The sequence below is a fragment of the Cricetulus griseus genome, chromosome 4, assembly GCF_003668045.3.
Source record: "Cricetulus griseus strain 17A/GY chromosome 4, alternate assembly CriGri-PICRH-1.0, whole genome shotgun sequence".
NCBI lineage: Eukaryota > Metazoa > Chordata > Mammalia > Rodentia > Cricetidae > Cricetulus > Cricetulus griseus.
The window spans coordinates 160,152,246-160,174,562 of NC_048597.1; the positions used below are offsets into that span (position 1 = coordinate 160,152,246).

Below are 22,317 nucleotides of genomic sequence, written 5' to 3' on the forward strand. Positions count from 1 at the left end.
AGAGAGACTTAAACCTGGCTCTTGAACTGGGGCTGTGGAGGAAGACATGAAGAAATGGTGGCAATTAGCTAGATTAAAATGTTTAACTTCGGTGCAACAAACAATGGTTTAAAACAATAGCGGCGTCCTTTTGAAGTATGTTTCCATCGCTGTGACAAGATGCTGGACATCAACACATTAGGTGAGGAAGGCGTGTCTGTCTGTCCATAGTTTCAGAGGTTTGGGCTCATATGGGAGACAGAGTGAGGCATTGTAGAACAGTTCACATTATGGCAGCCAAGAAGCAGAGAGGAAGAGCCACCCACAGGCTTACCCCCCCCCCCCGCCGCCCTCTTTGATGACTTCTTTTGAAAAGCATTAGTCAGATATTTTATGTGAGCTGTCCCTCAGGATTTGCCTGGTGCTCTTCTCTTCATTATGCTGGGTTTGTAGGTTTGGAGAGAGAGCACGAGAAAAGTAAAGTGCCCTTTTCATATCCTACCGTGAGACAAATCACTGCCATGTCAGGGGTACAGGATCAGGAGCTGGGGACACAACCCCACACTGAGGACTTCTCAGAGACCTCTGCTGGGGTGAAGATGGGATTCTTGACTCTACTGCAGAAAAGAACTCAGTCAGTGTGAAGCAGAGTTGGGGGTATTAAGGAAAGACCCTTTGGGGCTGGAGAAATGACTCAGAGTTGGAGAGCAGTAACTGCTCTTGCAAAGGAATCTAGTTTGATTACTAGCACCCAAGATAAGTGGCTCACCACCATCTGTAACTCCAGCTCCATAGGGATCTGAAGCCTCTACCCTCTGAGGGTGCCAGCACACAGGGCACATGCCCACACAGAGATCCACACGGTACACATAATTAAAAATAAAATAACTCTTCAGAAATATTTAACCCAGATTTAGTCATGATGATCAACAGGAAGATAGAAGCTGAGTGTGCACTGGGTGTGAGTGTGGACTTCCTAAGAGAGAGAATGCCTAAATTTCCTAATAACCGCCATATATATGATTTCTTCCTGCTAAAAGAGTTTTAAGAGGTTTCCCACCTTGATTTTTTTCTCAATAGGATCAAAGGGATATGATTATAGAAACAGTAACTAACAAGAAGTGCACAAAAGGACAGATCAAAGGGATATGATTATAGAAACAGTAACTAACAAGAGGTACACAAAAGGACAAGGACATTTTCCCTGTAAACCAAGTGTATAGTCTTTTCTAAAAAACAGATCCCCTGTAAGTTGAAGTTTTACAACTGGGAAAGAAGAAAGGCATCCTCTAAGATACCAGGAACTTAGGCCATAAGCACGGTTTATAGCCATCTATAAACATTCACATTTGAAACGTTGCTTGACAGAAGGTGGATTGCCTCTGTGTGACCTTGCAGAAGACTGGGTTCATCATGTTCCAATTCTTTGTTTTCCTTACATTTAAAACATTTTTTTCTCACATAATATATTCCGAACATGGTTTCCCCTCCCTCCACTCCTCCCAGTTCCTCCCCTCCCATCCCAAGCCATCCCCTTTCTGTCTGTCATTAGAAAACAAACAGGCTTCTAAAGGATAATAATAAAATAACATAAAAGAGAAAACAAAAGCTAACACATTAGAATAGGACAAAACAAACAAACAGAAGGAAAGGGGGTCAGGAAAATGCATAAGAAACAGATACAGACATAGAGACCCGCTTGTTGGCACACTTGGGAATCCCATAAAAACACAAAACTGGAAGACATACTATTTATGCAAAGGACCTGTAAGGGTAAAATGGAAAAAAAATAGATGTATAAATAAAATAAAAATTTAAAATAAAATAAAAAAATTAAAAAGCCTTGGGGAGACTTAATAGCTCCAGGAGGAAAGACATCTTCCCCGTTTTCCTTCAGCTCGCCCACCTTCCTGCCCTGCCCCTCAATGACAAGGTTGATCACCTGACTGAAGGGATGCCCAGATTTCTCCATTGTAGAAGTTACTCATGCTCTCTTTCCATGACTAGACTCTGTAAGGAGATTGCTATGCACAGAATAACTATCCAATCAATCTTGTAGTATTATGCCTCAAAAAATATATCCTCCATGTCAAACTTTGCAAATTGTTGACATAAAGTTATTCCAACTTTCTGTCTTGACTAAGAAAAAAATTCCCTATGTCATATGTGGTAGACCCTTTTTTACACCTCCAATTACTTGTATAATTATTTGATTTCAATTTTACTTGAAAATTGCTCACCCCTTTCCATTTTTTCTCTAAGAATCGGCTTGTATTCTATTGACCACTCTGATTGTTTCTTATTATTTTATCTGCTATTAGTATCTTGTCCTATACATGACATCCTTATTTCCATTCTTCTCCTGCTCACTGTGTTATTTTCTAACCTTGACTTCAGTAACTAGTTTTATTTTTTTTTCTTCTTGCATGGAGGCCATGCAAATCTTCTGTCTCACTCCAATTTTAGTCTTTTTTCATTGCTACTTAATATCAGCATTTGCATATATGTATTTCTTTTTTGATATAATTTGGTGGCATGTACAAGGCCTTCATCATTATTCATTGTCAAATATTTTGCATTTTCATTCTTATTTACATTTAAATGAGGAATTTGCAAGTTGTCCAGATGTCCTTTGTGACTCAGTATGGAAGCTACTTTTCATCTTCAAATATACTTGAAAATAATGAATTGCTCTCTGTTTCTTTGAGGTTTCTTTCCCCTTACTTTGCTGGGATTTCCACTAAATACAGATGCTGAGGGCTGGGGACATGACTCAGCTGTTTAAAGATCTTGCAGAGGACCTGGGTTTAATTCTCAGTATTTACGTGGTAGCTCAATATTGTTGGTAACCCCAGTTCAAACAAATCCAGTGCCCTCTTCTGTCCTCCAAAGGTACTGCATTCACATGGCGCACATACATACATGGAAATGGCCATATACCAAAAATATAAATGACCTTTTCAAAGTATAGATAGGTAGATACTGATGTTTTCCCCCTCTGTGCCATACCTTTTAACTGGCCTATCATATTTTCTCAACTCTACTCTTCATTGGGTTCTTGAAGAACTCTTTAATCTGAACTTCTAGCTCCCTAATTGACTTTCAGATTAAGACTTCTCTACTATGTTACGATAAATCTTTCTGCCAAAAGCCACCTGAGCCCCACCACCACGTGTGAGCTTTATGCCAGCCGCCAGCCTAAGTTAGGCCCAAATGAATACACAGAAACTTGTATTAGGTTCAAAGCTGCTTGGCCAATGACTAGGATTCTCATCTGTTAGCTCAGTCTCAATTATCATAAATCTATGTATGTTATAAGACTTATCTTATCGGACGCCTTATTGGAGTCCCTCCTTGTGGGTGGATCACATCCTGCCACTGGAGGAGGAAGGGGAAAAGGAGACCCTTCCTGTTCCTCCTCCACTTAAATATGTCATTTCCTGACTGGATCATCACTTCTCTACTACATTTCCCAGAATCCTCTTTGACTTCTAGTCCTGTTTAACTTCCTGTCTCATTGGCCAAACAGTATTTTATTTAACAATCAATAAGATAAACAAACAAAGAAGTACATTCCCCATCACTATTTTTTCCCTCTGAACACCTGTTTCTGCTTTACATTTTCTGTTTCTGCCTCATCACTCTGTAATGATACCCAGGCTTGATTCTGATTCCTATTTTGTATGGTCAATTACCTCCCCAGCCCCCTTTTTTGTTTGTTTTTCAAGACAGGGTTCTCTGTAGCTTTGGAGCCTATCGTGGAACTCACTCTGTAGACCAGGCTGGCCTGGAACCCACAGAGATCCACCCGCCTCTGCCTCCCGAGTTCTGGGATTAAAGGTGTGCACCACCACCACCCAGCTATCTTTCCCCTTTCTTATACAGTGATTGTGTTCTCAGAGCTTGTATTATCTACATATTCACCCATAGGTCACAGCCAGCATTAGAGTTTCTGTTTTTATGGTAACATCTCTGAAAGGTAATAGTCCAAACTTCAAGCATTATCTTATGCCCTTGTTAGTGAATTTATGGATCTAGAAGGATTCTTTCGTGCTAAGAACCTCTGTTTGTGTCTGCCATCTTCCATCCTCATTCTCTCTCATCAAAATTATCTCAAGGGACACTTCTACCTCTCCTCCAAAACAGTTGTTTCCTCTGCATATCTCATCATCTAGACTACAGGTTCTCAGCAAAAGGTGAGATCTGGTAATCTGTGTGGGAATCTTAGGGATTGCCATGGTTTCCTACAGGCATTTAGGGCAAGAGGCAAAGAAAGGTTAACATCCCAAAATGCATTAAAGTGTCCCATACAATGAAGTACCGTTTCAAACAAAATGACTGTAGTATCCTCATGGGTACTGATAAAGAAATAAAGTTTAGATGTGGCACACTCATTTGCACCAGCACCTGTGGGTTTCTCCTCTACTTTCAGGGGTCTTTGATGATGACTATTGCCACCAAAATGCCTCTAATTGGTGCTGAATAATGATGATGTGAATTTTGTCCTCCTTTTGTGGCAAGGTACCAATGGATGATCTAATGAGGACACTGTTAGGGGACCTCTCTTTGTCTCTGTCTGTCTGTCTGTCTGTCTGTCTCTGTCTGTCTCTGTCTCTGTCTCTGTCTCTCTCTCTGTCTCTCTCTCTCTCTGTCTCTCTCTCTCTCTCTCTCTCTCTCTCTCTCTCTCTCTCTCTCTGTGTGTGTGTGTGTGTGTGTGTGTGTGTGTGTGTGTGTGTGTTGGATGGGTGTCCAGGTGCATGTACTTTTGTATGGTATATCAAGGCCACATGCTCACATTAGCTGTCTTCCTCTCTCATTCTTCAGCTCACTTTTTTTTTGAGACAGTTTTTCACTGAACATGGAGTTTGCTATTTCAGCTAGATTAGATGGCCCGTAATCTCACAGAATCCTCCTCCTGTCTCCCACCCTCAATGGCCAGTTCTGCAATTACGTCTCTTTTTATACAAAAAAAAAAAAAAAGACAGCAACAAAATTAGAAGATAAGATATCCAGAGCCAGATATTGGGGTACATGCCTCTAATCACAGCACTTGGGGGGTAGAAGCAGGAAGATCAAGAGTTGAGAGCCAACTTTGGCAATATCCTGAATTTGAGACCAGTCTGGGCCACATTTTCTTTTATAAGACTGAGGATATCGGCTCCAGTCGACTTGCAGATGTCAGTGAAGAGTGTATTTCTGCTTGTTGAGACCACGAGTCCCTAACAATAGCGGAGGGAGATAACCGCAGCAGCAATCTGCTGGCTGTGAAGACTGCGGGTCTAAAAAAGCAGCTGCAGGGATGGAAGGAGCCTGGTAGCCACGTGCCATCACGGGTGTTGTTTCCCTGATGTTCCGGAGTATCTCCATCCATCTGTGCTGTGTTTTGCTATGATTTTGTGCCTGGCTCACTACCTTGCCCCCATTCTAGCACCAAGGATTTGGGGCTCTAATAAATGGACCACTGAACAAGAGCAAAGATTTCATGAAATCTGCAGTAATTTAGTAAAAGCTCGACATGGAGCTGTGGGCTGGGTGGAAGTGTCTCTTTTTGAGAAAGGGAGAAAAGACTAAAATGTGCTTCATGACCGTGATAGTTTCTCATGCTGCGGTTGCTTGGGTGGGACGGCAACTCCCCAACCTGCTTCTCACTTACCTGATGGTGACTTTTGTGCTGTTGCTTCCTGAACAAAACCAACACGGAATCATTTTTGAAGTACATTGGAATGGCCAAAACAAGCTTCTCAAGCAAAAAAAAAAGAACAGAAAAATGAATAATGCATCTTCGGTGGATTGTGTCCTGCCCCTGGGAATAGTTGTACAATGCTGTCTGGATACTAAAATGTTACAGTGGCTCTTGGCTTCCCTTGATCTGCCCTTGTCAATAGAGATTCTCCAAGGCCAGGCTTTGTGCTGTGTCTAGTGCCAGGTGTAACTGGGTGTATTCCCATCCTTATAACTTGTTTGATTGAATTCTTATTTTTACGAACTTCCTTTAAAATACTAAAGTGATGAACTTCACTCTTTCATACAGTGAAATGGGTATGGTTTGGGTAATGGTTGATGTTTTCTTTAGCTATAGTCAGGGTAGTGGTCTGTGGCCACAGGAAGCTGGTTCTACTGTCTTGCCTCCATAGTCTGCTTAACAAATTGTCTATCTTTGTGAGTATAGAGACCAGGTTTACCACTTTGGATGAAGAGACCACTTAAGACTCATTCCTGATTTTTCCACTGTGGGAGAATGCGCATGGGATAGTATAAAATTCCATACCCTAGTTAGTGTCTGAGTTCCTCTCGTATGAAATGTAGCAGCTTTAGGAAGCCTTTGTTCACATGACGGATCTGTCAGTTTACACTGACCTCTCATTCCTTTTGCACTGCTTCAAGTTAGTTCTTTAAGGGCTTTGGAACAACAAACTTCCACAAGATGGTATTTGGAAATTTTAGTACTCTCTTTGCTCCAGATTTTCAGCTGACTTAAAAATGTCAGGGACTTTACTCCTAGGCCAGCCAGGGATATAAATGTCTCCTTTGTTCACTCAGAAAATTAGAACATCTATTCATTTTTAAGATCGGGAGGAGGGGAAAAAACCTTTCAAATTAAGCCCAGAAATTCTCACAAATTCTCATATATTCCCACTCCCCCACCCCTCCCCCCCCCCAACCCTCCCCCAACCCTCCCCCAACCCTCCCCACCCCGTAATGCTGGCTGTTTTTCAGTGGCTCTAGGTTTACAAGTGGAAGCAGTGTCTACACTGGTGTTTGACTTTCCCTTTGCAGGGTTGTAGCTGAAAGCAGACTGCTGACCGGTGACTGTTTTGTGTAGCATCTGTAACTCCTTACTTAAGCTCACTGTGATCGAATGCCCTTTCAGTGGGTAGACTTTTAGAGCAGTTGAAATCTGCAGGACTGAACCCCGCGGGCCAAAATAGGACACATCGGGGAACAAGTCTTTAGCCCATGGACTAGCTGTATAACACAGTTTGTGGATCCATTGCACTGTTGCTCTGACGCCTGCTCCTTGTGCATCTGCCTGTTTTCTCACCTCCCCAGCAATGTAAGCAGTGGCACCTGTTGTAGCATGTGTTTGGTTTTTTTCTTGATGTTTCGTGACATCCGCCTTAATTTTACATGTATGTTTTCTTGTAAATAAGCCTATCTTCCTACCTGAAATTGTGTGTGTGTGTGTGTGTGTGTGTGTGTGTGTGTGTGTGTGTGTGTGAATAATACATGTTCTACCAATTAACTACTTTGGCAGTTTTAATAATTTTTCTACTTTGTTTTTTGTAAAAGGGAATAATTTTTTAAAAGACTGGAAAAAAAAGACTGAGGATATTGTTTTATGGTAGAATGCTTGCCTAGCATTTATGAGAGCCTTTGTTTACCTCCCAATACTGAAAAGAATTGGCATGCTTTAAAAATAATAAAATATAACCTAGTTGATGGAAAATAGAATATAGACAAAACATAATGACAAGCTTAAAGTCATGGGATCATATCCATGAATCGATGGCAATTTTGATGATACAGATGGCAGCACCAGTGTGTGTGTGTGTGTGTGTGTGTGTGTGTGTGTGTGTGTGTATGTATGTAAATGATGAGATGTTTATGGACTATATGATAGATGACATGAAAACTTGGATCACTTTGTGGAGAGCTGTGTTTTTTTCCATTTGATGAGATTTTTAGCACATTTTAACATCCAAATTACTGTGTGAATCATCTGACCTTTCTGTCACCACTGTTATAAAATATCTGAGACAGTCAGCTTACAAAAAGAAAAGGTTCCTTTGGGTTAATGCTTAGGAGATTCTAGTTGATGATCAGGAGAAGCCATAGCTTTTGGCCTCTGGTTGGGGAACAAGATGGCATTGGCAGGGAGCATGTGGCATGATGAATCACTCACCTCATGGTCAGCAAACCAAAAAGCAACTAGAAGAGTTGGGGTCTCACAGTTCCCTTAAAGAGTATTCCTCCAATGATCTACAGACCTACAAGACCTGTTAGGATTTAAATAGGAAACACATGGATTAACTGTTTGTTGCCAGATGGTGGGCTTTACAGAAGTGATTGGATCATGAGGTCTCTACCTTCATCTGTGGATTGAACCACTGATAAATGACTTCATTAGAAGGTGGGGTCAATGAGGAAGCATGGACTAGTTAGAGCAAGTAGGGAAGTGAGACATGTTTGTAAAGGTATAGCTTTCCCTGACCCCTTCTCTCCCTGTCATTCTGTTTCCTGGCCACCATGAGATACGCAGCTTCTTGTTCCATCTTGCTTTTATGATGCCCTCCCTTGTGCTTGTTCCCAGATCAATGGAACCAGCCAACCTTGGACTGAAACCATGAGCCCAAGTAAATATTTTCATTTTTATTCTTCATTTCTTTTAACGCATGCATGACAACTCTTTTGTGTGTAGGCACACATTCGAGGACCACAGGTTAATGACTTTAATATTCCTCAATTGCTCTTCCAGCTTATTCATTGAGGCAGACTCTCTCTATCAAATCCAGAGCTCACTAATATGGCCAGTTTGGCTAGCTAGCTTGCCCTAGAGATCCTCCATGTCTGCCTTCCAAGCCTGAAATTACAGATGTCCCACCACACCCACCTAGCATTTACATGGGGCCTGAGGATTTGAACTCTAGTTTTCACACTTGCATGACAAACACTTTAACCATTGAACCATTTCCCCAACCCAGTCTATCCTGTTAAAGTTAGTATTTCTTGTCACAACAATAATAACTCAAGTCTCCACCTTTCAAAGGCTTCATTTATTACTGGTCACACCATTTTGGCGATCAAAGCTTAACAAATGTGTCTTGGGGGGGCAGTCACCACCCAAATGATTGCAATGATTAAAGAATTACAGAAAAGTTGCAGAGTCAGCACACAGAGTTCTCACACATCACACAGTTTCAGGCAACAGTAACAACCATATGACCATCTGTATAACAATGTCTAAAATCAAGAAAACATATGAATGCATTAGTACCTAATCAACTACACTACAAACTTCATCTGGATTCCATAAGCTTTTTCACCGATGTCCCTTTTCAATCCCCAAATCCAACCTTTGATTGCACATTGCATTTGTTAATAGTTGCTATGTTTCCTTCCTCTCCTCTACTCTGTGACAGTCACTTGTCATGATTATTTTTCATGATCTCTTTGGAAGATGGCCCATAAGATGAATCAATGGGTAAAGGTGCTTGCACCAGGCCTGATGACCTGAGTTTGGTACCCAGGACCCACATGGTGGAAGGAGAGAACTTACTCCTGCAAGTTTTCCTCTAACCAACATAGGCACACCGTATACATATCCCTCCCCCCCCCAAATTAAATGTAATAAAATGTTGAATGAGACATACTAGATTGCTCATACATTTTGGAAGATGAATCAACTTTTTGTAGAATGCCTTCCAAATTTGTTCTACCTCAAATCCGCTGAGTACACCAAGGGAATATATTTTTCTCAAGAATATCACAGAAGCAGTGCACCCTTCTCAATTCAGCATGCATGAAGCTAGATATGTCTTAGTGCTGATGACATTAGCCTTGATGCATTAGGCATGATAAGATCTGTTGATTTTCTTCACTATAAAATTACATTTTTCCATTTTGAAAGTCAAAAATATACTGGTAGAGAGATGTCCTTCATCCACACTGCCAGAGAAGCTAGTAAACAATGAGAACCCTAAGAGAGACACACATGGTCCCCTGTAGAAGGGGAAAGAGTCAAGATCTCCTGAGCAAATTGGGAGCACAGGAAGAGGGGGGATGGAGCTAGGAGAATGAGAAGGGGAGAAGAGGAGGGGTGCAGAGGACATGAGGGAGCAGAAAGGTTGAGTCAGGGGAAGAATAGAAGATAACAAGAATGGAGATACCATAATAGAGGGAGACATTTTAGGTTTACAGAGAAATCAGGCACTAGGGAAAGGTCTGGAGATCTACAAAGATGACACCAGCTAACAATCTAAGCAACAAAGGAGAGGCTACCTTAAATGCCCTCCCCTGATAATGAGATTGATGACTAACTTATATGCCACCCGATAGCCCTCATCCAGCAGCTGGTGGAAGTAGAAGCAGACACCCACAACTAATCACTGAACTGAACTGGAATCCAGTTGCAGAGAAGGACAAGTGAAAAGCAAAGTGATCTATACCAAGCTGGTGAAAGCCACAGAAACAGCTGACCAGAATATCGGGGAGCTCTTGATACCCAGAATGATAGCTGAGATACCAGCATGGGACTGATCCAGACCCCAGGAACATAGGTTTCAGTGAGGAAACCTCGGAAATCTACTGGGCCTCCTGTAGTAGTTCGGTACTTATCCCTAGCATAGGTGTGGACTTTGGGAGCCCATTCCACATAGAGGAATACTTCCTAAGCCAAGATACACGGGGTGGCCCTAGGCCCTATCCCAAAGGATACGATAGACTCTGATGACACGCTATGGAAGGTCTCACCATCCAGGGGGAGCAGAAAGGACATGTGATAGGTAAGGTTTTAGTTGGAGGGTGGTAAGGGAGGAGGGGAGGAAGAGGGAACTGGGATTGTCATGCAAAAAATCTTGTTTCTAATTCAAGTAAAAAAATCTGCAAAAAAGAATAAAAAAAAAGAAAGAAAGATATCCTTCTTCTCAAACTTTGACCCACAAATTTTAGGATTCATCAAGATCACTTCTTATAATGATTTACTTTTTCAAGGATGTGCATGTATGTGTGCCTATGTGTGGATGTGTGCGTAGGAGTGCAAATGCCCATAGAAGCCAGAAAAGGGTATTGGGGTCCCTGGATCTGGAGTTGCAAGCAGTTTTGAACCACCCAACATGGGTTCTGGGAGCCAAAACCAGGTCTTCTTCAAGACTCGTGCATGCTCTTAACTGCTGAACCAGCTTTAGATGCATCGGATCTTAACTACAGCAATTATTGCTACCCGGCCAGTATGCATTTTCTTTCTTCTTACTGTCACTTAAAATTCTTCTGCAAGAGACAACTATTTCACCTCACTCACTTACAGTGTCTTCGTTCATTTATGTCAGAACAGGCCAATGGGTTTTAAAAAATATTTTGACTGTTTCTAAAACCAATGTTCCCTCCCTTTGTGACTTGTACTGTGCCAACTTTAATAACTTGGGATTCTCCCAGGTTAGGCTTCTGTGCCATTTGACCTGACCTCGTGTGTGTGTGTGTGTGTGTGTGTGTGTGTGTGTGTGTGTGTGTGTGTGTGTGTGTTTCAGTAACTCCTAAGCAATCCAATGCTTCTCCCAGGATCTCTGATTTTCTTTATTGAGAGTTTAGAAATTAAGATCTTGGTGCTGAATATTATTGCTATAAAGCAACTCAGAGACCAGAGCATGAGCACAAACACTTGCATTGTACAGATGTTAAGTCTGTGGATCTACTTTGAAGACATGAGCCTATACTGATAACTCTAATTCAAATCAATTTCCACAAGGTGCTTTTGAATGGAAGCATCCATTTTCTTCCTTGTCACTCCTTCCTCCTAAAATGTGCCCCATCTGGCTCTTTAAAGAACAAATTTGTCTCTTTCTGAATTAACTCATTCAGATCTCAGGTTGCTATTCCTATTTTTGGATTGAAGTTTGAGATCTTGAAAGTCACTTTCTGAGTTCCATTTCCTTCCCTTGGCTGTGTATTTTATTTTATTTTATTTTTTGCCTTCTACCTGGATAATTGAACATTTTTACTTTTATTATTTCATTTAATGTCCATAATGTCTTGTTATCAATTCCTCTTTTAAAAAGTAATATTAGTGGTTCCCACTAAGGAATACTAAGGAAAATAAGTGTTGTGGTGGTTTGAATATGGAACATCCCCATGGGCTCAGATATTTAAACATTTGGTCCCCAGCTAGTGACACTGATTGAGGAGGGTGAGAAGGTACAGTACAGCCTTGCTAGAGGAAGTGAGTCACTTGGGGCTGGCTTTGAGCTATGTCTGCTTCCCACTTGGGATTGACGAGTTTCGACTTTCTGCTGCTGCCACCATGCCTGTGGTATGCCGCCATTCCTCCCTCCTATGATGGCCTCTCATCCCTCCCAAACCCTAACTAAAATAAACTTTCTTCCCTGGATGTTTCTGACCATGATGCGCCTTCACAGGTGACTAATACAAGTGCTCTACTCCATTTTTTAGAGAATAACCCAAGGGGGGGAAAGACGTCAATAAACAGACACAATTTTTGTTTCAAAACTTTTCATCATTGGTTAGTTGGACCAATGAGAAAACCAATGGATGTGGCTGGCTGGCTGTACTTACACATTAATTGTACCCAATCTCCTTTTTAACTTACGTTTATCGGGTTTGTTATTCCCAGTTATTCTAGTTTCTCCCTCCCTCCTTTCTTCTTTCTCTCCCTCCCTACCCTCTTTCCTTTCTTTTTTAACCTTTTTATTTTATATATGTGGGTGTTTTGCCTGTATGTCTGTACTCTATGTGAGTGAAATGCCTATGAATGCCAGAATTGGGGATCAGACCTCCCAGGCTGGAGTTACAAATGGCTGTAAGCTATCTTGTGGGTGCTGGGAATTGAACCTGGTTCCTCTGGAAAAATAGCCAGTGCTCTTAACCACTGAACCATCTCTCTAGTCCATGAATTTGTTTTCTTATCATGATGTTCGTTGAAATCTTGGAGTGGAATATTTTAGAACTATCTCTTGTCAACCAAAACTTCCCCCTTCAGACCCAGAGTCGTACATAATACCTTGGCATAAGTTTACAGTCCAGATGACCCTCTTCAATTTGATCTGCAGAAACCACATTTCATAATCCCTCTACGGACATGACACTAGTCTTAAAAGTTAGAATACACGAATATGCCCCAAGCACCGGCTTCAGTTTCCCTTGATTTAGAGATAATTATCTCACTTGATCTGCAAAATCCAAGTACTTTGCTTGCTCATGGATCACTGATTGCAGATAAGAATTTATAGAAGAAGTCACATTCCTGAAGACATAAATAGCCCACTCCACTTTCTAAGAAGCATGATTCTCTGCTTCAGCTACAGTAAAAGATTGAAGGTTCTGGATTACACCATATTTCAGCATTTCAGCACAGTCAGAGCCTGGCAGGTCTATAATCCCAAGTACTTGGGAGATTGAGTAAGAGGATCACAAAATCAAAATGAGCCTGGGCTATATAGAACGTTAGTTCAAGGCCAACTTGAGCAACGTAGCAAGACAGTGTATCAAAACAAATAGATCACTTGCCAAACATGTGCAAAGGCTCTATGTTTAATCCCTAACATTGAATCAAAAAGAAAGAAAAGAGAGAGAAATTGGTAAGGGAAGGCAGAAAGAAAAGTAGGCAAGCTAGGAGGGAGGCAGGGCAGGGAGGGCAGAGAAGGGGGAAATCCATATCCTGAACAATCCAATCTGTACGAGAAAACTGTAAAACTGATCATTGCACAGGTTTCCATCAGTCAGGAAGATTTCGTCTTTGTAAACCTACACTCAGGAACATTGCTGATGTAGCTGGTCCCAAACTCAAGAGTTCAGCTAGACACAGGCTGCCTATAGGCATGGAAAGGCAGCCTGACGTCTATCAGAAGAGACTGGAGAACTGCTAGGGTCATCCATCACTCTATACTCAGAGTGTCAACTATAGCCTCCTCTGCTTATAAAGGGCATAAAGAAACAAAGCAGATGAACACAGGAATACTGAACACTGGGTTCACCCAAACTTTGGCTGCTAACCAAGAGAGAATTCTGAGGGGTCAGCATATATATGCCAACAGTCGTTCATGCCACAGTCACGGAAGCATCAGGATCCTTCATGCATAAAGAACACGTAGTCTACCACATAACAGTTTGGATACGCAGCTGCAGCAGTTGGTAGTTATGGGTGGTAGTTCCTGTTTCAGACTAGTTCTATTCTTGACGCTAGGAAAGGTACCATTTCCTCTGAAAGAGCATGTTGCAATATTATCATCTGCCACCTCCGAACCACAATGTCAGGAATGTCCTGGATCTGTTCCATGGTGACCTGTCAGTCTGTGTTTTGTGTTTTTGTTTTTTGAATGAACGTGTGGCTCACAGCTGATCCTTTTATGTCTTGACAGAAGACCTGACACTTGACAGTCAGGTGAAGAGCCAACAGAAATGCACAGCATCATGAGCTTCTAGGACAAAAAACCTTTAAGGGTTTTGTCTTGTTTCCTAATTGCTGTTAATCTGTCATAATTCTTATCACAGCTAATTTGACCTTCTCCTCAGGTTGTCTTTGGGAATTATCTCTTTGCCTTTGATTTTCAATTATTTGAATGTTTGTTCATGTTTCTGAATTTTTTTTTAAGATAGTGTTTCTCTGTGTATCCCTGGCTATCTTGGAACTTGCTACATAGACCAGGCTAGCCACAAACTCACAGAGATCCAATTGACTCAGCCTCCCAAGTGCCTGAAATAAAAGTGTGTGCCACCAGGCCCAGCCAGTCTATTTTTCTTGTTATGGACTTTGCCAAATAATAGTAGTGATTTTTTTTAAGTTTTCTGTTAGAAATATCCCCATATCCATGGGCCTTTTATTTGCCCCACCCCATATAAATGTGTCATTTTGCCCTCTGCTTTTGATGTTTCATTTTTTGGTTGAAATGGGTACATTTTGTACACAACGGTACAGATTTGAGTAAATTATTATTGTGTGATCATAGAACATCCTCCATCTCTCTCTTTCTCTCTCTGATTCCTTCCTTCCCTGCCTCCTTGCTTCTGGCCCCTCAGCATGCAGTCTGGTAGTACCTATCTCTCCTACACTTATTTTCAGCTGCCTCTCTTCACAAAGTTCTTCTCTGGCTTTTATTTTCATTTGTTATTACATGTATGTGTGTGTGTGTGTGTGTGTGTGTGTGTGTGTGTGTGTGTGTGTGTGCGCGCACACGCATGTGCATGCATGCACCCATGCTTACATATGTGCTATCGTGCATGTAAAGAGGTCACATGTAAACTTTTAGGATTTGCTTCTCTCCTTCCACCTGGGGATTGAACTAGGGTCAGCAGCCTTGGTGACAGGTTTACTTCCTAAACCATCACAGCAACCCTCCTCTCTGGAATTTGAAGAGGACCCGTTCTCTCCCTTTGGAACCCTGCCATACTGTTTCTGACTGGATGCCCCAACCTTTCCAATTGCTCTCCCACCTCAACACTCCATGGTTACAAGGCCCTCTCTCCCTGTAAGCTCACTTCTGAAGGGTATTTTTTTTTTTGTCGGCTCCTTTCCTAAACCAAACAATTATGCTTTAAATGTACATGTGCTTCCTAGTGCTAGGTCACTAGTGTGGGGAGCTGTGCTAGTTTATACAGGAATTGGGCTGGATTTAAAGTTTACAGCTATTCTGTTTGCCCTCAATGTACCAAGGTCTTCAATTCTTTATCTATATAATGTTTCAAGTAAGGGCTACTTTGCCATAGAGGTTTTCTCTGTTTCACTCACACCTTTAGATCATTCTAAAGCCTTTCCTAAAAGGTAGCATTATATCTGAGAAAAGGGTTGTGGTGGTTTGAAAGAAAATGGCCTCCAAAGGGAGTGGTACTGTTGGGAGGTATGGCTTTGTTGGGGGAGGTATGTTCTTGTTAGAGGAAGTGTGTCCCTGTGGGGGTGGGTTTTGAGGTCTCCTATGCTCAACCTACTCCCCCAGACAGTCCACTTCCTGTTCCTTTTCCAGCACAATGTCTGCCTGCATGCTCCTATGCTCCTTGCCATGAATGATAATGAAGTAAACCTCTGAAAATGTAAGCCACTACTGCGATTAAATATTTGCTTTTATAAGGCTTGGAGGAATTTTGACTTTGGTGCTTTGGGTTAGAAAAGAAGTGGAATGCTTTAAGCGCTGCTTAAAGGGCCAGACTAGTAGGAGCATGGAAAACAGTGGAGCTAAGAGTGAATAAAACTGTCTGGAGCTGGCTCAAGAAGTTTCAAAGGAGAAGAACTTTAATATGTTGCATCGAGATAATTTGGGTGAAGAATGTGGATGCTTTTTGCCCTTGTCTAAAAAGTTTGCCTGAAATTACAGTGAAGAATTTTGGATTAATTGTGTTGGCAGAGGAAATATCAAAACAGCCTAGTATAGACTGTGTTGTGTACTACTGCTAACTCTAATGAAGATCTATAATGAAAAGAAGCAAGATGAGCAAGGAAAAATATTTGAGGAGAAAAGCAGCACCAGAAAGTGAAATGGAGCTAAATCCTGTATTCAAGGAGATAAACAGATTAAGAAACGGAATAAAGGGAGTGGTGACCCCTGGGCAAGATCGCACCCAGCTAAGTTTTTAACTTATGAAAAAGAATTAAAGAAAAGCTTAGGGCCAGGTGTGGTGGTGCTGCCTTTAATCCCAGAACTGGTAAGGCAGAGGCTGGTAGATCTCTGAGTTTGAGTACAACCTGGTCTACAGATTCAGTTTCAGGACAGCCAAGCTTAGGCATTGAAGGTACAGAACAGAAAGCTGATGACAATGTAATTGAATGAGGGGGTCATATTCTAGCCCCAGCAAGCAGCAGAACTTGGCAACTTCAGCCACATGGTTCTGGCTTTAGACTCAAGGAGCAACTAAGGAAAGCTACTGAGGCCAGGCATGTGTCAGGGGTATCTCTGCATGGAGGCTTAGAGAGACCATTTAATGAAGCTGTGAAGTTGAAGACTGGATTGTCTTGGAGACTCCAAGATATTAGAGATGCCAGAGTTGTGGGATAACTGCCAAGGAAAGCTGCTAGCAGGCAGTGGAACCAGCCCAAGAGAAATAAGTGTGTTGTAGTCAACAAAGCTGAAATGAGTCATCTGAAGATCATTTTGACATCAGACATGGTGATTCAGAGTTTGGAGTTTCCCCAGCTGGTTATTGGTCTTGCTTTGGTCCAGTATTTCTTCATGATGCTCCCTTCCTTATGTTCTGAAACAGTAATTATAGACTATGCCATTATATGTTGGAAGTATGTGATCTGCTTTTTAGTTTTGATTTTATAGGGGATCACAATTAAAAGACTGCATGAATCTTAGAAGAAACTCTGAACTTTAAACATTTAAACAAGTTGGAGACTGTTACAGACTATGGAACTTTGGAAGTTGAACTGAATGCATTTTTGCATTATTATATGGCTTCAAGGTTTTGGGGGCCAGAAAGTGGAATGTGGTTTGAAAGGAAATGGCTCCCAGAAGGAGTGGCACTATTAGGAGGTGTGGTTTTGCTGGAGTAGTTGTGACCTTGTTAGAGGAAGTGTGTCACTGTGGGAGTGGGCTTTGAGGTCTCCTATGCTCAAGCTACTCCCAGTGAGACAGTCTACTTCCTGTTGCCTATCAAAATGTAGCAACTCCTTCTCCAGCACCATCTCTGTGAGTTCAAGGCCAGCCTGGTCTACAAAACAAGTTCCAGGACAGCCAGAAAAACCCTGTCTCAAAAAAATAAATAGTTACTATGGTCATGGTGTCTTTTTACAGCAATAAACCCTAACAAGGATCATTTCAATGATATAAAATCTCTGGCCACACAGATAAAGAAAAGGCCACCAGTCTAGAAAGCACATCCTCTCCAACCTCTGTCTGTTCCATCCCTTAGAGGACAACCCAGCCCAATGGTGGTGGTACACACCTTTACTAGCAGCACTCAGGAAGCAGAGGCAGGAAGATTTCTGAGTTTGAGACCAGCCTAGTCTAAATAGTGGGTTTGAGAACAGCTAGAACTACACAGAGAAACCCTGCCTTGGACAGCAAAAAAAGGAACAACCACGTGTGCTTAACACCCCAGGTTCCCCTTGTGCATGTCTGTGAGCACAAAGACCTCCGAGCCTACTACAGAGAAATCTGCCAGCCAAATGTTGGGATTAATCTGTGTGCCAACATGCCCAGCTTTTGTCTGTTTGTTTGTTTTCTTGGTTTTTGTTGTTTAGGTTTATAAAACTTAGTAAGAGTCTGCAACTCACAGTCCAAATGTATCAGAATGAAATTATAAAGCAAGAAAATAATTACACAGCTCTATTAATCTTTACACTTGAAGACTCAGATCCCAACCTGGGCTTTTACCTGCATCTCCCTGGACACAGCTTATCCTTCAACAAGAAGGATTATTTAAGAATCTCCTCACCTTGTGTTCCAGGATCCCACCTCCAAAACCTAGGGCCTCCTGACCTACTTAACTTTGTACCCTAGCATAGCCTAGAGTCATCTTAGAGAAAATCTCCCAGTGAGGCATTAAGCAGATCAGGGTGTAGGCAAGTCTATGGGAGAATTGTGTTATTAACTGATATTGGAGTTCCCAGTCTACTTGGTGGTCCTGGGAAATATAAGAAAGCAGCTTAAGAAGGGAAGGGAGGAGCCAGAGAGTAAGCCAGCAAGCAGTGCTCCTCAATGGTTCCTGTCTCCATGCTCCTTCCTTGAGTTCCTTACATGACTTTCTTTGGCAATGGACTGTGACCTACAAGTGTAAGGGGAAACAGTCCCTGCCCTGTCGAAAATTGCTTCGGGTAGGAGCATTTTATCATAGAAACAGTATGAAACTAGAATAACCTGCAAGTTCTCCGTTCTTCCCTAGGATAGAGGTCTTTCTAGAGTAAATGACAACAGAGAATATTTCGTTTAGAACTGTCTACAACCTATAAATAGGGATCAGGTTGCACTAGGGCTTCTAAAAGGCAATTACACAATAGCCCATCATCACTACATTCCAAGACAGTGTTTACTCAGTTGCAAATAATACAGGTCTCAGACATCAACAGACCAGGCCAGGCCAGGCTGGATAAACCTAACCCATTGGTCTTTATAGTCTGCACCAGCCAGAGCTGCCTGGGCAGTTGGGCCTGCATTTCTTCTTCCTGCTGGTCCAAATCTTCAATAACCCATGAGTGTTCACCTAAATCAGAATAGAAATACCCCTTTCAAGGTTCTCTGCAGGACAGCATGAGAGAAGACATTCAAGGTCACACTGAGAATTAGGCAAGATCACCTTCAGAGAAGTAGTAAGTCCTGTGGAGAGCCACTGCACTTTAAACATGCATCCTTTTATCAACCAAATGGGATGCTTGTCGCTGACATCTGCATCCAAGTGATTCTGCCTCCTGAGGTTCAGAATCCATTAGAGTTGTTGAGAAAGCCAACCACATCACTATCTGAACAAGCAGATCTGTCTACCTGACTAGAAGGTTAGGTGACCTTTCCAGAATAAGAGAAAAACATGCTGCTAGTATTGAAATTTCCCAAGTTCAGTGAGTTCAAATAAAAGGCACATAGACTTCCAGATTCATTTCTCATTTCCAGGGGTGCTCAATTGTCATCAAGAACAACAGGATGGCTAGTGTGCAGAATGGATGCAGCTGGTTTTGTGTAACTTTGAGCTTTACCCATTTGAAAATCTGCCTGAGATTTGTGAAAGAGAGCTACCAGTCTTCTCCCTGGACTCGCAGCATTTCTGTATTAGTTATTTAGGTTGTTGCTGCCATGACAAAATGCCTGACCAACAACTCAAAGGACAAAATATGTCTTTTAGCACAATGGTCCATGTTCACTTAGCTCCATATGCCTGGACATGGTGTGAGGTAAACCCAGCCACATAAAGTTAAAGGAGTTTTTTTCAAAAGCCATTGTATGGAAACAAAGTATTGCTATGGCTCATTTGATAGAACATGATTAACAATCTTGAAAAGTCAGGATTTTCTTTCTGAAAGAGGATTTTAGTCCAGCTTGTCTGGTTTAATGTTTTTGTTTGTTTGTTTGTTGTTATTGTTTTTAAGATTATACCGTGAAAGCGGGAAGATCCGGAGTGGGTTACATGAGACTCTACAAAAACCAACAAGAAGATAGGAAGGTTAGTGACGTGTTCAAATACTCAAAAGCCCTTATAAAGGTCAATGTAAACAAGAGTTATGAAGGGGACTCCAATGGACCAACTGCTGTTTTTGATGGACCCAATGAATGTGTCCAAGGCACCTACTCTTCCTGGGACTCTTTTATCTGAACAGGAACACAGATTCCGGGTGATTTCAAACCTGTGACTCTGTGACCCTGTTAGGTGGAGATGTAATCCATATGACTATTTTCTCTATGTGACCATGTTTGAGGTGGTTTCCCTTTCATTACCGTTTCACACACTGTACTGTTGACAGAATAATGTGTGTTTCAATCTTGGTAACTGGGTCTTCACAGCAAGACTCAGATAGAAACTCCCAAGTTCAACTCCCTACAGGAGCATTTGCCATCTGCTTGTCAGACTGAGACCCCTGATGTCTCCATCCATTGCAATCATATTTCTGGACTGTGCAAAGTATTCTGCCTCTCATTTCAGCCTCTGCTTGACTTGGTCATTACAGTTTTGTCATCCAGATTCTTCCTTAGGGTGAAGGGCATGAATCTCACTGAAGAGTAGCTGCTACCCTGTGCCCTGCAGCTTGTACCTGTGATGTATTTTGGTGCAGGAAGGCCTGCAGCACCCTATGGCCATGGAAGGAGCCTCCCCACCAAGCTCACCCAGTTCTTAGAAATGAGATCAAATCGGGCCTTTATATTAAAGGTATGAAAACCAGGAGCAGAGGGGGTAAGGGACAATATTTGTTCATGGGTGCTAAATCCTTTTGTGTATAAACTAGGAATCTAAGGCAAACGGTGACTCTAAGAAGAGAGTAAGGTTTGAGGGGTAGGAAGTTTATATGGGTGATGTGCAAGCAGCATGGTTTGCCTTTTCTTATATTCCTGGGCTCATGCCCAGGATCTGTACTGTTGAGTGGTAACTCCGCCCAGGTAATCTAACCTGAAAAGATACCTCAGGCTTCAGATTAAAGACACATGCTCATATAAACAGAGGGAGAAACTGGCTAAAGCTTCCAGATTTTTAGAAAGTAACAGGTAAGTTTTAAAACAATTATTTTGAAGGCTGAAAGGTGCTCTAAGAAAGGGACCACATGAAGGCTGGTGGACCAACTTCTGTTAGACCTTCTCGTGGTTCTCAGAGGCATTATTTGTGAGGTGTTTTGTCTGCACTTTGTGGTTAAGAGTAAGGAGAATGTGAGGTGGCATAGCCTGGGGGATTCACCTAAATGTGAGTGTCCTGCCTCCTTCAGGTTCCTGGTAGCTTAGCTGTTGGTGGGCTCCAACCTGATAGCTAATGGAATGACAGCAGCTGGGGGACAACAGGGGCAACCGGAAGAGCCAAAATGTCACTTTGAGAATAACTGAACTGAGAAGCAAAATAGCAAGAGCCAGGAGCATGCCACACATTCACTGGTTTCATTTCTGTCTCATTGTGTGATGAGTGTCTGTGATTGTCTTGTAGGATTCAAACCAGGAAAATGATGACCAGTCGTAAGTCACTGTGGGTGCTGCTGTTTATAGTTATCCTCTGGGTCTCTTTTACAGTTTTCAGAAACCCATCGGAGGTAGGAATTGATTTCTTTTTTGTTTGTTTGTTTTGTTTTACTTGATATTGTGTATGTATATTATGTTAGCGGCAATGACCCACCAACTGCAATGGAGATGGGGCTTGCTCAATATGGCTTACCAAGCAGCATTAATAAACTGATGTAGCTGACGATTATTAATGTGCCCAAACCTTTCATTTATAAGCTGGGACTCAGGGCAGTGGGTGCTTCTCGGAGACAGGAAATCACGAGGGATGGCAAGCTTTATTAGGCAGCAATTAAACTTCGTTCTTAAACTTCGTTCTGGGCTGCTTGAGGACAAGGGCAGGTATTGTTTCGCACTGTCCGCAGCCTGTGTTTGCACCTGCCTCAAGGAAACTTCTGGAGGAAAGAATGCATTCATTTCTGTGTACTGAAATGATCTGTCTTTTCAAAACTGTGGGTGATTAACAGTGGGAAACCATTCCCTCCTCCAGTACCAGGCTGTCACAATATCTATCCACTGAGGCTGTTAAAGCTTACATTTGACTTTGTTGCTATTGACTTTGTTGTTTGTTTTCCCTATTTCAATGGTCACTTCTCTGCTTTGGAGTGGGACTTTTGTTGGTAGTGGTGGTTAGTTACTTTTATGGGTTTGTTTGCAGAATTTTGTTTTTGTTTTGTTTCATGGTTTCTCTCTGTAGCTTAGGTTGGCCCTTCTCTTGCTGTACACACACCTCAAGCTCGGGCTTGAACTTGCAGTTGTCCTGATTCAGCTTTCACTGCTATTGGAGAGCTCTTTTATTAAAAATAATTTTGTTCACAGATTATTATTATTATTATTATTATTATTATTATTATTTACGCAGGAATTGGGTTCATTCAAGCTACTTTGCCTGTGCTGAAAATTCTAATTGGTGCTTGATAGCAATGATCCATCTGACTGTTACTTTATTTGACATGTTAGAATATTTTTAAATCCTTTCAGAAATAGAGACAGT

The 22,317-nt window shown here is 41.8% G+C and overlaps 1 protein-coding gene and 1 pseudogene across 21 annotated transcripts in view; both read left to right on the forward strand.

Moving 5' to 3' along the window:
• Positions 1 to 22,317, forward strand: part of LOC100768856 (NXPE family member 4) — a 231,962-nt gene that overhangs the window by 203,028 nt on the left and 6,617 nt on the right. For 10 of the 21 annotated variants that reach the window (XM_035443658.1, XM_035443656.1, XM_035443654.1 and 7 more), the window contains 3 exons: positions 19,718 to 19,791; positions 20,319 to 20,493; positions 21,253 to 21,355. In XM_035443658.1, the coding sequence (XP_035299549.1) occupies positions 21,269 to 21,355 (87 nt within the window). In that variant the 5' untranslated portion in view covers positions 19,718 to 19,791; positions 20,319 to 20,493; positions 21,253 to 21,268. Of the gene's footprint in view, positions 1 to 15,713; positions 15,733 to 19,717; positions 19,792 to 20,306; positions 20,494 to 21,252; positions 21,356 to 22,317 lie in introns of those variants that run through there. The other 11 variants (XM_035443655.1, XM_035443662.1, XM_035443663.1 and 8 more) reach the window with 4 other exon arrangements.
• On the forward strand, positions 160 to 6,009 carry LOC100770283 (annotated as a pseudogene).